At 39.9% G+C, this 18,435-nt stretch overlaps 1 protein-coding gene across 1 annotated transcript in view; it reads right to left on the reverse strand.

The window, feature by feature from the left end:
- Positions 1 to 18,155, reverse strand: part of IMPA2 (inositol monophosphatase 2) — a 74,775-nt gene extending 56,620 nt beyond the window's left edge. The window contains exon 1 of the mRNA XM_072604207.1: positions 17,411 to 18,155. Coding sequence (XP_072460308.1) covers positions 17,411 to 17,542 — 132 coding nt within the window. The 5' untranslated portion in view covers positions 17,543 to 18,155. The remainder of the gene's footprint in view (positions 1 to 17,410) is intronic.
- Positions 18,156 to 18,435: the final 280 nt, after the last annotated feature.

Genomic DNA, 18,435 nt, shown 5'->3' on the forward strand with positions numbered 1-18,435 from the left:
CTTCCTTTTCTAGATGTTCACTAATTATCCCTTCAAAAATACACTCTATGATTTTGCCAGGAATTAAAGCCAAGCTCTTTGGCTTACATTTTGCATGCACTGCCTTCCCTTTTGTTGAAAATGGGGCAACATTTGTCTTGCTCCAGTACTTCAAAGATCATTGACAGTGCCCAGTAATCACATCAGGCAGGGTTCCCCCTTTGTTCTCCCTTCCCCTCAAAAGTACCCAGTTTACCTTGGTCTGGGAATCTGAACTCATCCAGGGTAGTTCTCTTACCAATTCTTTACTCAATGGGTATCAGCTTCATTTCTGTACTGACTTTTCTAGTCCAAACACCATTCTCCTTGGTAGATAAGATATAGGAAAGTAAGATTTGAGTTCTAATTCTCTCCATTTTATGTTGTACTTTGCAAATCTTAAAGTGTTATATGAAATGTTAGCTATTCTTATTTAACCTTACATGACTATGCCACACTTCTAATTGGACTCCATGCCTCAAGTCTCCCTCTCCAATCCTTCCTTTACACAGGTGACAAAATGATTTTTCCTAAAGCATAGAACTCTCCATGTTACTCTTCTACTTAATGAACTCCAATAGCTCTCTGTTATTTCCAGGGTCAAATACAGGAGCTTCTGTTTGGCAGTTAAGGCATTTTACAACTTGGTATCAACTTATCTTCCCAGATTTATTATTCATTTTCCCCCTTCACACACTGTATCTTCACACACTGTACCTAAACTATCTTGCTTGCTGTTTCTCACACAATAGCCGATCTTTTGATCCCATTTCCTTGTACGGGCTGTACCCCATTCCTGGGATATATGATTTCTGAAGCCCCACCTCTTAGATTTCCTATTTTTCTTTTGAGCTCAGCTAGAGCACCACCTTTTGGGACACTTTTTGGAACAAACACCCACCCCCCACCCCTGATATACTGTAAGTTTCTAGAGGCCAAGGACTATTGTCACCTTTGCCTTTTTATCTTTTCTGTCTAGCACTGAGCCTAGCAAATAGTAGGTATTTAATAAATACTAATTGACTGATTCAGCCATATTTTTGTCACAGATCCAATCTACTACATGGTTACTTATACCTGTGAGCTCAAACTGGCTCCCAAAGATCACCTTGCTTTTTACCCACATTTTGTGTATAGACACCTGAAGTTTTATTGCTAATCTCTTCTAGAATTTTGTTTCCTGATAACTTCTGACCATCTCTATAGTTAATCTCCTTCTTATGTTGCATTCACTTTGTGGATAAGCATAAGTCGTTTCTTCCTACCATTCTTTTTTAGTTAAAGTCCTTTTGATAGGATTTGCAAGGCTATAGGTTAATACTATTGGGAAAAAAATAGGTCTTATTAGGTGTGCTCTAGGCTTGGTGAAGAGTTTATAATGTCTATTATTTTAAACAATGGTCCGGATCTATTGTCAGACACTAGGATTATAGCAGACATATCAGTTACTGTCAGGTCAACAAATAGCCCTTAGTATACCTAAGAAGGACATCACCAATTATCAATACTTAATTCCGCTCCATTATTGGGTTATCTTTCATCTGTTGGCATTTGTGAGAGCCTGGCATATGTATCAGCAAGGACCATGACATGCACAGGAGGGCCTATTGTGCAGGTTCTTAGATCTGCTTTTCTAAAAGTAATGGCAATTTTTAAGGGGTCAACAATCACTGTAATCAAGCACATGTATCATTCACTTAGATGAAAAAGTCAGCCCCCTGAACTTTAGAGAAAATACAAAGAAATAATAATCAATAGATAGGTCAGACAGTTGTCTGACCCTAAGCAATACATACATCACAGATTAATAGACAAATAATTGTCTGACTATACATACATAGTTACCAGACAGAGAAGCACCAACAAGGGGTGGGCCTCCTTAGTGGCTGCCCAGAGTCTTGTCTGGCCAAACAAACACTTCCAGTAAGTCCCAAAGTAAAACCTCACCTCAGAGTATTTATACATTTTTCAGAGACAGAGGGCATCACAAACTTCGAGAACCAGTGCATTAGAAATTAACAAAAGGTATAGCCTCCCCTAATCAAACTTTTCGTAATGGGCAGGCCCATTAATGGGTGGGGTAGATCTTTAACTCTCTGATTAGCATTACAGTATATTAGATAGAACTCTAGACTTAGAGACAGAAAGACCTGGGTTTGAAATCTGCTACTGGCACTTACTAGCTATGTGACACTGGCCAAGGTATTTCACCTCTTCCAGACACAATTTCTTCACTTGTACAATGAAAATAATAATTCCTGTAGTATTTTTGTAGCAGGACATGGTAGATAGAGAGCTGACCTCAGAGTCAGGAAGGCTTGGGATCAAGGCTTCTCTCTTACAAATACTGTGTGGCCCTAGGAAAGTTACTTAAAGTCTTAACTCCCCAGATTATTTAAGACATTAAGAAGAATGTGTGTTCGTCCTTCAGTGCCGAAGAAGACCATGCCATCAGAGAAATGATGACATGACTTGCACCTGACTTTGTTTTGAGTGAGAGAGGGCTGAAGAATAGTTGTTGACCAGAAGGCACTGTTAGACCGAGTTCCTGCTACCAATGAAATCACAGGTCTGGATCAGAATACAAAAACAGAAACAACAACAAGCACTTATCAAGAAGCTACTACATGCCAGGCACTGTGAAAAGCATAGGGAATATAAGTATAAAGAGATAAAAAGACAGTCTCTGCTCTGAAGGAGCTTACATTCTAATGGGGCAGGGGGGAGGGGGGAGAATGCAACACATAAACAAAAGTTGGAATGGAAGGGGACAGGAAGGTATAGCAAGTGTACATGGTAGAGAAAGTCCAGAGTACAACCTGGAGTGGAATGAGACAGGGCTGATCTGGCAACCTCCTTAATGGAGGTTTTGGGAGGAGTCATCCCTTCAGAGAGAGAAGCCTCAGGGGCAAAAGGCACTTCCAATGTGTGAATTTTAAGACTTGAGTGAGACTTCAGGCTTAAGAGTTGGGATATGGTAGAGGAGGCCTGGAGACTTATCTCACAGGTGTATGGTGGGGATCCAATGAGGCTATAAGTGCAAAAGATCTGCCAAATTTAGAGAGGTATGTAAATTTCAGTTTACAGGATAATAGATCTAGAAGTAGAATGATCCACAGAGTCCAATTTGTTCATTTCTAAAGATGAGGAAACTGAGGCCCAGAGAGTTTAAGTGACTTGCCCACTTCTTCAGTCCCCCAACCTTGCCTTTCTCTCTTCAAGCCACTGCCTTCAATTGAAAGCAGTGATGATAAAACCACCTGCACCCCTAAGGTCTTCAGTTTCTTGCCACATAATTCTCAGCAATGTTTTCTATATTCTTTCTGGAAGGCATTGTTTGTTTCCAGGTGAGTCACCAGATATTTGAATTGCATCAAGTTTGATAAATCTTGGGCAGTCGTCTGGCACATTCTCTAACAACACACAACAGACCTCACAATTGTTATTGTCAAATCAACAGTCATCTCAGGTTCCCTCAGAAGAGTCACCAACCACCATTACTCATTTGTTTTTCTTCTGACCTTTCCTGGATTATCTCTCACATGATGGTGCCCATGAATCTACCTCATCATTCGACAGAAAAACAGTAGCAGCTTTCTTTTAGATTATCTAGCTTCCTCTTCTTCGAAGAAACTCAATCATGACTTAACTCCAAATAGTCGGTGGTCCTATTCCATTGCTCCTTTACAAATCTTTTGCCAGCATTCTGACAAATAAGCATTCCCTCTCACCTTGATTTTTTAAAATAGGGGTTCCTTTTCCATTGTAAAAGAAATTTTAATTCTCCCTGGTAACTGTGAGGAGTTGAGATGTTAAGTCAAATCAACGAACTTTAACAAGTAGTTCCTATGAGCCAAGAACTATGCTAAGTACTGGGGATACAAAGAAAGTCTGTCCCTACTTTCAAGGAGCTTATCTAGTGGGGGAGACAGTATGCAAACCAACTATGTACCCAAAAACCATCAACAGAGTAAACTGAGGATAGTTTCAGAGGGAAGGCCCTAAGATTAAGAAGGACTTAGAAAGGCTTCTTGCAGGAGATGCAACTTTATCTGAGACTTGAAGGATGCCAGGGAAGTTGGAGGGTGGAGATGAGAAGTGTGAGAATTCCAGGCATGGGGGAAAACAATGAAAATGCTTAAGAGTCAGGAGATAGAGTATTGTATGCAAAGAACAGCAAGGAGGCAGGCCATTGTCACTGGATCACAGAGTACATGGCAGGGGAGTAAGGAATGAGTAGACCAGAAAGGTTGGAAGGGGCCAGGTAATGGAGGACTTTAAAAATCAGAGGGATTTTATATTTGATCCTAGAAGTAATAAGAAGGCATTGGAGTTTCTTGATTGGAGGATGACATGGTCAGACTTACACTTTAAGAAGACCACTTTGATAACTGAGTGGAGGACAGAAGGAAGAGGGGGAGAGACTTGAAGAAGGGAGATCAACCAGAAAGCTATTGCAATGGTCCAGGCATGAGGTAACAAGGGCCTGCCCCAGTGGTTGAATGAGGGACAGGGGTGTCATGGTCAGACCTGTGCATAAGGAAGATTATTTGGACAGCTGGGTGGAGGATGGATGAGAGTGGGGAGAAACTATAGACAGGGAGATCAGTCGTTCTGCTATTGCAATAGCAGGTAGAAATGACAGGACTTGGCAAGTGATTAGCTACAGGAGTATTTGGATGTAAATGGAGAATGAAGAGTTGAGGATGACATATAAGTTGCAACCTTGGGTAACTGGGAAGATGGTGGTGGCTTTCACAATAACAGTATATTTAAAAAGAGGGGAGTGCATGGGGAAAAGTAAATCAGTTCTGTTTTGTACATGTTAAGTTTGAGTGCATTTACCTATTCTAGACAGGAGATCATTCTATACTTTCAATGCAGTTAATATTTACTTGGCCATGACAGGAAGATAAACACTACACACTGTATATAGGTGACTATGAAATTTTCCATGCTCTCCATTTTTTGGGGGGTTGTGGGGGGAGATCCTCAGTCCTTTTTCATTCTTGCTAGTAGCTCTTCTGACCAACTCCTTGAAAACTCAGGCAACCACCCATGAGGGTCTTCAATTTCTAAACTGTCACATTCTCCCTCACTTCATCTCTTTTCCCTCCTTGTTTGCACCATGTCAGGCACATCCTCCTCAGCAGAGAAGAGTGATGTAGCTGGAAAGCAGGTAGGATTTGGCATCTGAGTACCTGGGATTATAATCCAGGCTTTGTGTGACAAGTCATTTAACTTCTCTGGGCCTCCATTACCACATTTATAAACAGAGAAGTCTGAATAAGATTATGTCTAAGTTTCCTTCCACTTCTATACTTACAATCCTGTTATCTTATAAACTTTCCTTTTTTTAACCAACTTTCTAATCCTTCTTGGATTTTTATCTTTCCATCTTTGTCCTCCTCCTCATACCAGATCTAAACTCTTGCCTTCTTCATAATTCTAAAACCTCCAAATCTCCTTCTTTGTAACTTATAATAATAATAAATTTATGTTATATAACCTCAACTGAGCCCTCACTTCTAGAAGGTATTCCTTATATGTCTCCCTGATTCATTATCCCACTCACCACTATTCTAAAACGTTTTCCTCCTCATCTGTTTCACATAAAAGAGGTGGCCCTTCTTGCCAACATGAACCCTAAACATGTACCCTTGATCCCAATCCAACTTGTCTTCTCAATCTCTCACTAACCCTGCCCCCCCCAACTCCAATCCATCCTCTACTCAGCTATTAAGCACATGTCAGATCATGTCATTTCTTTATTCAACAAACTCCAAGTATTTCCTGTTTCCTCCAGGACATAAAAACATTCTGTTTGACTTTTAAAACTCTCCACAACCTGACTCCTTCCTACATTTTTAATCTTTACTCCCTTTCACATGCAATACAATCTAGAGAAAGTGGCCTTCTTATTCCTTACTCATGAATCTCCACTGCCCATCTCCAACACCCCCTGTGCCTGGAATTTGCTCTCTCTTCATCTTCTCTTTTTGACTTCCTTAAAAAACTCAGCTCAAATTCTGTCTTCTGCAAGAGGCCCTCCCTTCCTCTCCCACACTCCATTTTTAGTGCTTTCTCTTTGATATTACCTCCCATTTATTGTACGTATCTTCTATTTATATAGACTGTTCTGAAATATCTTCTATATACAGAGATTACAGTGTATATATCTTCAATATTCATAGTTTGTATATTTGTCTTTCTCATTAGAATGTATATTACAAAAGGTCAAAATGGACACTTGACCTAGTTGTAAAGAGAGATTTTACAAGAAATATAAAAGAACACAGAACATATTACTTATCAGACTTATGGATAGACAATTTATGAATAAAAAAGAGATGGAGAGCAAAATTAGGAGTAAAATGGATAATTTTAATTACATTAAATTAAAAAGATTTTGTGCAAATAAAACAAATGTAGCCAAGATCAGAAGGAAAACAGAAAATTGGGGGAAAATTTTAGACAGTTTATCAGATAAAGGTCATATCTAAAATGTATCAAGAATTTTGTGAAATCTATAAGAATATGAGTCATTCCCCAATTGAAAAGTGGTCAAAGGATATGAACAGACAATTTTCTGATGAAGAAATCAAAATAATTTATAGTCATATTAAAAAATGCTCTAAATTATTGTTGATTAGAGAAATGCAAATTAAAACAACCTTAAGATATCATTTAAATGGTTAAAATGATAGAAGGAGAGAGTGAGAAATTTTGGAGGGAATGTGGAAAAATTGGTATACTAATTCATTATTGGTGGATTGTGAACTAATCCAATCATTTTGGAGAACAATGTAGAATGACGTCTAAAGAATTATTAAACTACCTATACCCTTTGACCTAGCAATACCACTACTTGGTCTATTTCTAAAGATAATTAGGAATAAAGGAAAAGAATCAGTATATTCTTTTTAAAATTTTATTTTTAATTAATGGAATAAAACAAGCATTTCCATAACACAGTACAGTAAAAAAACTATTGTACATGAAACTGCAAATCTACTATACACTACTTGCTATTCCTTTAAATATACAAAACTATTATCATGTAAATATTTTCTTTTTTTCTTCCCTTCCCCCCAGTCCCTGCCCTAGAGTTGGCTACAATGAGACACAAATAGAACCTATATGTTCTAAGATGTTTATAGTAGCTCTCTTTGTGGTTGCAAAGAACTGGAAATTGCAGGGATGCCCATCAATTGGGAAATTGCTGAATAAGTTGTGGTGCATTATTATGATGGAGTATTGTGCTATAAGAAATGGTGAGTTCCATGATTTCAAAAAAAACATGGAAAGACTTGCATGAAATAATGAAGAGAAAAATGGGCAGAACCAAGACAACGTTGTACATTTGTTACAAGAATGACTTCAAGCAATTAAGTTATTTTTACTATTATAAATACCCAAATGAAGGACAAAGGACGTATGAAGACACTATCTGCATTCAGAGAAAGAAATGACGAATAGAAGTATGTATAGAATAATTTTATATATATGTATGTGTATATGTGTGTATGTGTGTGTGTGTATATTTGTGTCTAACAATAGCCATCTCTAAGATGGGGGGAGGAAGAAAAAAAGAAATTTACATTAAAATTTTGTTGTATACATGAAAGGAACAGTAAGGTGTGCACAGCAGATCCGTAGTTACATGTGCAATCATCTTTTTTTTTATACTATGTCATGGAAATGCTAGTTTTATTTCATAAATTAAAAACAAAATTTTTTAAAAAGGATGTTTATTTTTTAAAGAGCTTTTCTTTGTATTCCCACATTTTAGTACAGTGGCCAGCACATAGTAAGTATTTAATAAATGTTTGCTGAATGACTTCAACTTAAGTTCTTCTTCTTTTCCCTCTCTCTAAACAATCTTTCCTTGTAATCACCAATAAAATATTCTAGTCTTTAAGAGTTCTCCTCATTTTGTATTTAATTTGACCTTTGCATTCACCAATTAATAATATCATTGAACATCTGATTTTAAAATATCTCCCAGATAGGTAGCAGTTGTCTTCTTGTTTGTATCTATCTATCTATCTATCTATCTATCTATCTATCTATCTATCTATCTATCTATCTATATTTATATTTGGTGTTATTTGTCTATGAGATACTTTTAATTATTAAATATGCTTAACTTTTCTCTAATTGAGTACTTATAATATACGTGTCTAAGTAGTCTAGCAGCTTTGGGTCATTTCAGTTTTCTTGAACCATATCTTCTAATACTTTTTTCACGGCCCTCCCCTGTATTCACTTTTACCTTTAAGAGATAAGGTTCTTGCATATGTAGATATTTGGAAGCTCTTGTTGAATTCTACATTCTCTGCAAAAAATGCTTCTATATATGCTACTATGATCTATAAAGTAGCCTGATTCCTTACTACTACTACTACTACTACTACTACTATTACCTAACTAGCTAGCTAGTTAGCATATTATATAACTTCAAAGTTTGCAAGCCACTTTACAAATATTATCTCATTTTATCCTCACCATGATCCTGGGAGGTAGGTGGTATTATTATTTCCATATTACAGATGTGGAAACTGAGTCATGTTACTTAACATGCTCAAGGTCACATAGCTGGTAAACATCTGGTAAGTGGCTAACTTGGGATTTGAACTCAGATCTTCCTGACTCCAGGCCCAACATTCTGTACAGTGCTCTGATGTTCATCCATGAGCCCTACAAACAGAAATGGCCATGTGTCTCATGAAAAGATATTTTTTTTCTTGTTGGCTTGGGGTGTACTAAAGCTTTTGGTGCACTGATTCCACTAACTTCCTTATGTGTCTTTCCAAAAGGATGCTGTCAGTCATCCTGTTTTACTGAAACTTCTTTATGACTTTAGATTTCATTTAGAGCAAAAATGGCAACGATAATATGATTTAGTTCCTCTAGTCTACTAGAAAAATAACTTGATTGTTGAACAAAGATAGTAGGATAAGAGTACCAACAGTAACCCTGTTTGTCATGTATATTCTACCTTAGTCATATGTATCATATCCTAAAATGTAGTACTCTTAGCGCCTTCTGTCCCCTTTCCACCATTCTGCCCTTATCACTTGCAGAAACAAATCCATTTCATGGTTCAACCTGACAAAAAATGTCTTCATCTAATGGCCAACTTTCTGATGAAGAGCCTTTCTAATTGGACTGGTCCCTGGATAGCCAACACAGTTTTCATCAACTAGGGCTTTAACCAAAGACTTTTGAGGTTGGCAAAACCTATGTAAGTTTATGCCCTGTCTGGTGAAGTCTTCAAGCTTAGAACAAGCTTAGAACAAGCTTGTCACAAGCTTAGAACTGAAGAGGAGTTGTGAAAATGTGCCCCATTTTCCTCTTTGCAGGGATAGAAGAATAAGCACATAGACTATTGCATAAACTGTCATACATGACTAGTTCCTTGATTATCTTTGCTAAACTGTTTCCCCTTCTCCTCTCCATACATCTTTCTTCTTTCATACTTGTTACAAAGAGTAGCACTGTGAATTGGAGGGGAAGATATATTTAGTAAGTTTTGAAATCAAAACGTATCAATAAGATTGAAAAAAATCAAAATAACAACAGAACCCAAGGCTAATACCACCCTAAACTGTAATATCAGAAAAGGGATTTTGTTGGGGTGGGAGGAAGAATCTGAATGCATTAGAAAAAAAGTAGACAACAAATAAGAATGCATCCAAAATACAAAAAGAGATTGTGAAAATGGGTTTTTTACAGTAAATTTATTCTGATGAAAAAAGCTGACATTCAGAACCTATAATGAAATAACACAAAATTACAAGAATAATACATATTCCCTAATGGATAAATTTTCATAAGATAAATATTTTCAATTTTCCAAAAAGGAAAAACAAATTTTGAAGAACCATTGGAAAAGATATTCATATTCTGATACTAAGGAATAATAAATCAAAACAAATTTGAGGTAGTCCATTATGAGTATCAATTTAGCATAAATTGTTAACGATAAAGTTCAATGTTGGTAGTGCTATGGGGTTAACATCATTGTTAATTTCTCACTGGTGTATCTATAAATTGGCTCAGTCTTTTTAGAGAACATTCTGGCAATACAAGTTAAGAGTTATTTCAAGGCAGCTCCCAGGTGCCCTTTAAATCTCCCCTTTCTTCATGCTAAATATTCCCAGTTCCATTTCTAGTTCTATGAGCTTCATATGGAATGATCTCATGAATCTTCTTTCTGGACTGTCCATTTTATCAATGACATTCCTGAAATGTGGTGCCCAAAGCCAAACTTAATACTCCAAACTTTCTCACCCCTCCTTTAAAACCATGGCCAAATATATTGGGACTCTCACTCAAATTCTTTGGACATTGTCTTTCTTAATGCTTTTTGCCTGTCATACCACACTGCTACCAAATCTTATCTGAACAAGTTGCTGTCCAATCATGTCTCCTCCGTCTTATGAAATTCATTTTTTAATCTAAGTGTAAAAACTTACATTTATTATTAAATTTTAGCTTTTAAATTTTGACCCATTTTAGGCTACTGGGATCTTTTGGGGTTCTGCCTACATTGTTAAAGTCAATTCTTCACATTAAACCAAAATCTGCTCCTCTTTACCTGTTGGGTCCACAAAACAAGTCCAAATAGCAACCCTTTAAATACTCAAAGATAACCATCACATACATCTTCCATAAGCCTTCTCTTCTCTAGCCTAAACAATCCAGGTTCATTCACTTGATTCTTGTAGCAGGATCACTAGGTCAAGCTATATCTCTTTAGTCTTCTTACCTACCCTGGAGGCCTTATTCTAGATGTGCCACAATTTGTCACTGTCCTTGCTAAAATGCACCCAGAAAGAAAACAATGCAGAATACTAGGCTGGCCAGCATCACAAAATCTCAATAATTAAAGGGACTCCAGAGATCAACTAGTGCAACCCATATCTGAAAAGATTTCCTTCTACAATCTACCTGAAAAGTAGGTTGATTACCCAGCCTTTGCGAAATTACTTAAAGTTAGGGGGAACCCCCTACTTCCCAAAGGAAAGGAAATTCCACTTACGGATAGCTTTAATTTTCTGGTAGTCTTTCCTTATACTAAACCTAAATTTTCAGGATTCAATAGGATTATCAACTCCATCTTTCTGTTATGGCTTTATTTTTAACAGCAAAAAATGAAACAAGTCTACATGACTGATGATTGATAAATGGCTGGATATTCGTCTGGCCTCAATGAGGTACCAGTTGGCATTAGGTAACATAAATTTGTAATGGATGAATTAGCATGCTTTCAGGATATCCTACAGGTTCATTCAGTAACACATAAATAGAATTGAAAGAGGCACATGGAGGGAGTAATCCAAGGCAGGAAATGGCAAAGAGTGACTAGCAGTAGGGCAGGGGAACAGGGGATTCCACTATAGGGGATAGTGTAGAGTTGATGTCTTCCCTCAAACTTGAGAGAGGGAAGGGGAGTGAGTGTAGCTTTAATGCAGGGGTGATAGCTAGGGAAAGAAGAAAAAGGTAGACAGAATGCACATCAATGACCCCTATAAAACTTGAATTACTCAATCTTCTCAGTTCCAAAAGTCATGTTTTTCTTTATTTCACTTCTATCTCTTAGCAACATGGTCACATCTTTGATGTCAACATCTCTCAAAACTGCACTTTCCTTCAAGTTCCAGAACTTTATGATTCCACTTTATTCATGCCCACACAATTCTATCTTTCTATTTCTCCTACTCTTTGATTCCCATTGAATCTACTCTTCTCCCTTACTGTGACTCTTGAGTTCTTTCTCTTCTAGTTTAGGGGCCCCCATGCTTGTTATTATACTCAAGTGTGTCCATTTGTAGTTTGCCCCAGTAATGTCTCATTAGCTGCCATCCTAGAATCCATCTTTACTCTTTCCACATTCTCCCTTCCCAACAGCCTAACTAAGTCTACTACTCCAATTCACCTGTTTCTAGGTGACCACTACAACTTGCTTTTCTTCTCTTTTTCTCCAAGGCTGGAACAACACTGGAAAAAATTGTAATATTCAGTTGATTTCACTCACTACCAATTTGTCATACATACTCACAGCTGGACCTTCACAGCTGCTCAGCAATCAAACTTTGTCCTTTATCCCATGAGCCATTTTAAACCTTTTTTTCTTTCCTCTCACCATCAACCCCAGCCATATCACCACAAATATAGCAGATAACTGAGATTCCTACTTTATGGAGAAGACAGAAGCCACCTGACATAAGCTCTCCTAACTTGACTCCTCCATGATTAAAACCTCTGTATCATTACCTCTCTTTTTACCTACTATCATAGAGAAAGAATTAGCTCTGCTACCTACTATGGTAATCCCTCTGTTATGCCCTTGATCTGATATTTTACCACTTCCTTCAGAGGTTTCCTCTAAGTAACTTCCCTCTCCTATCTTGAATTTCTCCTTCCTCATCAGCTCCTTCCTATATGCTTACAAACATGCTCAGGTCTCCCCAGTGCTCCCCCTACCCCCGCAATAAGCTTCCCTTTACCCTGTAGCTCATTAAACTACTATTCCATCTCTCCTCTTAACTGCTAAACTTAGAAGTTATTTATACTGAATGTTTCTACTTCCTTACTCCCTACTCTAAATGCCTTATAACTGAATTGGATTTCTGAATTCTTCATTCTAATAAAACTTATCCGGTCACCAATAATCTTCTAATAACCTTCTTATCCTTGACCTCTCTGTAGTCTCTGACAATGTTGCACTTCCTAGTATAGGGTACTTTCTCCTCACTCATCTTCAAAAACACCACATTCTTCCGGTTTTCCTCCTACCTCTCTCTAGTTGCCCCCTTTTTCTGGTATTCTTTGGATCTTTGTAACTATCCTAACCACTTAATATTAATGTTCCTCAAGATTTCATCTTTGATTCCTTCCCCCTCCCTCCCCTGTCTCTCTCTGCTCCTCCTCTTCTCTTGTCTATCTCTGTCTTTATGTCTCTTGTCCTCTCTTCTCTTTCCTCTTCTCTTCCCTTCCCTTTACTCTCTTATCTTTTCTTCTTCTTCTTCCTCTCTCTGTGTCTGTCTGTCTCTTCCTTTCTCTGATTTTCCCTTTCTTCTCTCTCCCCTCTCCCCCTTTCTGTCTTCCTCCCCTCTTTCTCAGCAAACTCATTCCCTTTCATAAAGTCAAAATTCAACCTCTATGCAGATAACTTCCAAATCTGTATCTCTAGTCTTAGTGTCTATGCTGAGCTTGACTGCCATTTCCATGTGGCTATACTACTGGCATTTCAAACTCGTTATGTCTAAAACATGGAATTTACCTTAAGCACTGATCTCATCATTTCACCACCATCCCCACTCAATATATTCTAATGACTTCCTATTACCTCTAGGATCAAATATAAATCACCTTTCAAACCCTTCACATTGGCTCCTATCTTTCCAACCTCAGTTTGTATATTACTCTCCTCACAATGTACTGGCCTTCTTTGCCCTCCCACATAATACTCTATTTCCTTTCTCTGTCCCTTTGCACCAACAATTTCCCATGCCTGGAAAAAAAACTAACCTAATTTCTTTCAAGATTTAGCTTAAACACTTTACCTTCTACATGAATTTTTTCCTCACTGCCCTCCTGGCTTCCAATTGCTATTGTTCTCTTTCCCTAAACTACCTTGTATTTATTCTTTGTATACTTCTATGTACTTACTTCCATGATGGTATGAACAGGGACTATTTTGTGTGTGTGTGAGTGTGTTTGTATTTCCAGCACCTACCACAGTATCTTACAAATTCATTCACTAGTTGGATGTATTATGTGAATTGCCAAATCATTTTTTTAATCTCTGTATCTCAGCACCTTACATGGTGTCTTGAATCTAGTAGTACTTAATAAGTGCGTTAAATTGAATTAAATTCTTAAGTGAAAATAGAAGTAGAGGGTACAAGAATACTCAGTTGCTTGTTGGGGGTGGGATCAGGGAGAACCACCAAAGTCTATAATGAATGAGAAACTTTAATGCTCTTTTCCAGGGACTTGTATAACAATAGAAGCATTATCACTAAGAAGTACGTTGGAAATAATTCAGTCCAATCCATTTTACAGCTGAGGAAATCAGGACCCAGTGGGACCAAAGCAAATTATTCAGTCTTTTGGTGGCAAAGAGTGGGGCTAGAACCTATGCCCTCTCTCTGACTATGGTCCTTTTCCTACTACACTGTAAAGTTTCTTAGCTATATTCCAAAAACCAAAAGTGCTCAGGTTATGTTTTACCATGTGCTTTGTGGGAACCATGGTAGCCATGAAATCTACTTTGGCTGAAGAAGACCCAATTTGTTAAAAATCCATTATTTTAAAACAATAAGTGGACTAAGAATCTAGACAGAAAAGCTTTTAAATCAGTCTTATGATTATTCTGCAAGGTTACCAGGAAGACAGTTTGTACTTCTACCATGAGGGTCACACTGACCTTGTGTGGCTTTCATTTTTCACAGCCATGGTCAGTTATACTCCATCCTATCTGCCAGGCAGGATGCATCAGCATAATACTCAAGAGAGAGCTCCCAGAAACCAGGGATTCCATGACTAGACTCCTAATTGCAAAATCTTTGCCCTATCTCCCCCTTTTTTCAGCTTTTCTTGTATGTTATAAAAATAAATTTGCCTCCTGTTTCTTCAACTATTTAGACATTTCCTCTCTTTGTCATCCTCCCAATCTAACCTGGCAGAGTCCAAATAATAGCTTCTGCATCCTTAGGAAAGGTTTTCCAAAAGTATCTTAGAAATGAAAGGTTTTGTAGATCTTTAAAAGTACGATGGTGATAAATGAGGGTTTAGAGAAATGATGGTTATAAATGAGGGTTTAGAGAAAGGATGTGATAAGAAGGGGAAAAGGACTAAATTCTTGGAGGAAACTATGCTTTCCAGGAAAATCTGCCAACCTTTTCCTCCTTTTCCTATGGTCCCAAGGTTTTGAAGGACTTTTAGCTTTCAGGATTAAGAAGGGTACAATGATAAACAGACAGGAATGTTTGCCCTACAGTTATAACAATCATCAACATGTACAAGTTTGGGATCCTTCCTTTCCCACAGAGAAGATAATGTAGATCAAGCCAAAAGGATAATACTTCCACAGTACTCATTATGTAATATGTTGTCCTTAATTGCATAGCTTTTCACCATTAAAATCACAGTAACTTCTATGCTACCTCCAGCTAGTCTTCATGTTGTATTGCTCCCACCCTCTATTTTTAGCTCCCCTTTATGTGCTGTCTTTCCCCAAGAAAATATAAAGTTCTTGAGGACAGGGATGGTCTCACTTACAATCATATCCCCAGAAAGCAGCATTATGTTAGGGACATATTATCTATCTATCCATCTATCCATCCAGCATATCCAGTCATATTTACAGTCATAGAATGTTACATCTGACATGGACATTAGAAGCCAGCCTCACTCAATTTACAGATGAAGAAACTGAGACTCAGACAGATTAAGTGACTTACCTGCCCAAAGTCACACAGATGGCTAACTTAATTATTTGTAATAATGAAATGAGGAGAGTATAACGTGCCAAGCCCGCCTCTTCATTCCAGCTCTTTTCAAGCTCAGAATTACTCCAATGTTGCATTCTAAAACTTGTAGACTTCCTTCAAAAACTGTTATTGGGCTTGAAAAAAATGGTTTTTAGTTGTAATTGACCTAGTCCTACTTCTGAAAGGAAATCTTCTATTCAATTCTACTACCTTCCATCACTTCCCAAATAACAAAAATTCCAGTAACTGCCTTAACCAAGTAGTATATAATTATGCTAAATTTGATGGATTTCTCAAGAAGGAGTTTTCCTCCCAGTTCCCCCCCAAAACTAAAGCAAAAATGCCCCTAAAAAAGAGAAAATTGTATTTCATTTATTTAACCTGTTTTTATTATCGTGCTGTTTGATCTCAAGGTTTAATTCTCTAAATATTTAAAGAGTACCTACTATGCACCCAGTGACTATGGTAATTTTAAATTCTGGACTCCAAAATACTTTTAAAAAGTTCCAACTCTGATAATTATTCCCCTTGGGACTTGAACAAGTCCCTTTGGCTCTGATTCTCAGCTTCTCCATGTATAAAATGAAGGGGTTGAACTCGATGGTCTTTAAAGTCATCTTTCCAGTTCTAAATCCTACGGTTCTTTCTTAATTGCAAATAGCTGATGACTACAAAGTAAGGGCTGCTTGGGTAGAATTTGTTTTCATTCTTGGTGCATGGTGCTCACTTGTATACCTTCTGAATTCTTGCCTTGTGGTCTTTTCTCTTGGTCCCTAGACTTGGGAGCTTGAGCTCATACAGCACTTTTTTTTTCTTTTGGAAGCCATCAGGGGTTAAGTGACTTGCCCAGGGTCATACAGCTAGTGACTGAGGCTGAATTTGAACTCAGGTCCTCCTGACTCCAAGGGCTGGTGCTCTATCCATCTCACCACCTAGCTGCTCCATAAAGCATGATTATTAAATTCCAACTTGGCTTTTTAAAGAGGACACATTAGCCTACGGTTAGCTAGAGTGTTGTCAAAGGTCAAGGCCTGTGTCACTTTAACCTCCATCTGCTGCTTCAGTGGAGCACCATGGGGACACCAGAATGACTGTGATGACATAGACGCTGAGGCCAAAAGAGAAGTGCACCCCTTCTTGCTAAATGAAGAGAAAGCAAAGGTACTTACAGGAAACAAAAAACAAAGGGCTTCTTTGACAACATCTCACCCTAGCACCCTGTGTTGAGAAACTAGGCAGGAACTAGGCACAGAGAGAGTTTATCTGACAGCGCCACCAAGCCAAAAGTTTACCAGGCCAGAACACAAGCATTCTGTCACCTCTAGACTCGGACTCAGGAGAGGAGGGGGGAGGGGGGAGGCGGAGGGCGAGGTGGGGGAGGAGCGAAAGTAGGAGGTAGGAGGTAAGGCCATATGGCTCCAGCCTACCCCAAGCACCTTCCCACCAGCTAAGTGTTAGACTCACACCACACATCTTCTCCTGCCTAACGCAACCCACATCTTCGCCTTTCAATCCACCACGTTAGGAGACACATGCAAAGAACTGAAACTGTTTGGCTTTTTAAAATAATTTTTGCAAGTTACAGGGAACTCCGATGATCTGGTTTGAACCTATGTGCCTCAAGCTCCTGGTAGAGAGGATTCCCGCGTTTGGGAACCAGGTGTCCCGCGTGCCTGCTCTCACCCTGCCAGCTCCTCCCTCGCTGGCTCCATCTCCAGCTGCCTGGCGAGGCGCCGCGCAGGCATCGCGCTGGTCAACTCAGAGAGCCCAACTGGGGGGCTGGGGGAGGGGTTGAGGGTGAAGACGGGAGACTGGGAGGCTGGGGAAGGGAGCGAGCGGGGCGGTCGCACGCGAAGGAGAGCCTGGGGATCAAGAAGGCTGCTGACCTGTCCCGCCCGGAGCGCCAGCTGCACCGCCACCTCTGCACACTCCTTCCAGGGGTCTGCACCGCCGCCTCTGCCATCCCCCGCGGCCGCCGGCGCCGCCGCAGCCTCCTCTTCTTCTTTGCAGGGCTTCATCGATCCTGGTTCCTCTGCGGCCGCGAGCGAGCCCCCACTCCAGTCTTCCTCCTCCTGGGTGCCCCGGCTCGCCAGCCAAGGAGCCCACGGCCGTGGGGGCGGGGAGCAGAGCAGCTAAGGAGGGGGCCGAGGGACCCTGGTTTGCACGAGTCTCTAAGTGCCCTTGAAGAGTCACAAACTTCTCTTTTTCCCTCGGGCGGGAGATCAGGCCTCGCTTGCTCGTGCAGCCGGTGCTGGGGAGAAGTCAGCCAAGAGAAGGGGGCTCGGGGCTGCCCAAGTCGCAGCTGGCGGAGCAGTGTCTGCAGCTGCAGCGGCGGCTGCTGCCTCGGCCAGTTCCCACTCCTCTACCTCTCCTCCTTCTTTCCCTCCCCCTGGTGCACAGCCCAGGGAGGGACTCCCCCGTCTCCTGGAGCCCCGCCTCTCGCCGCTCTCTTACCCTAAGGGGAGCCCCTTCCTCCTTCAGCCACCCGGAGCTCGGTCAGCCTCCTAGCTCAGAGAACTAGAAGGGGTGGAGTAATGTGGGGCGGGATGGGAAGGGGCTTGATAAAGTCCTCGGGTGCGTGAGGGGCGGGGGTTGCTGTGATCCTCATCTTGTTCTAGGACGAAGGACTGAGGAGCTCACGTAAGCTTCGACTCTGGGAAGGACACACACACACACGCACGCACACACACACACACACACACAGACACACACAGCCAGTCAGACAGCCAGAATTGTTGGGTACTTAAGAAGCAGTGAGGACTCAGGTAGTAGATACCGGACGTGGCGGCGGGAAGTGACTTACTACACTTATCGTTGCTCCTCTCCGCCTCATCCGATACCTGCTTGGCTGAAGGTCCCTCTCTTGCGTTTTGGCCAGAGGCACGGTTCTTTGGCAGCCTCCATGCTGCTG

The sequence above is a fragment of the Notamacropus eugenii genome, chromosome 4 (assembly GCF_028372415.1).
Source record: "Notamacropus eugenii isolate mMacEug1 chromosome 4, mMacEug1.pri_v2, whole genome shotgun sequence".
Taxonomy (NCBI): domain Eukaryota; kingdom Metazoa; phylum Chordata; class Mammalia; order Diprotodontia; family Macropodidae; genus Notamacropus; species Notamacropus eugenii.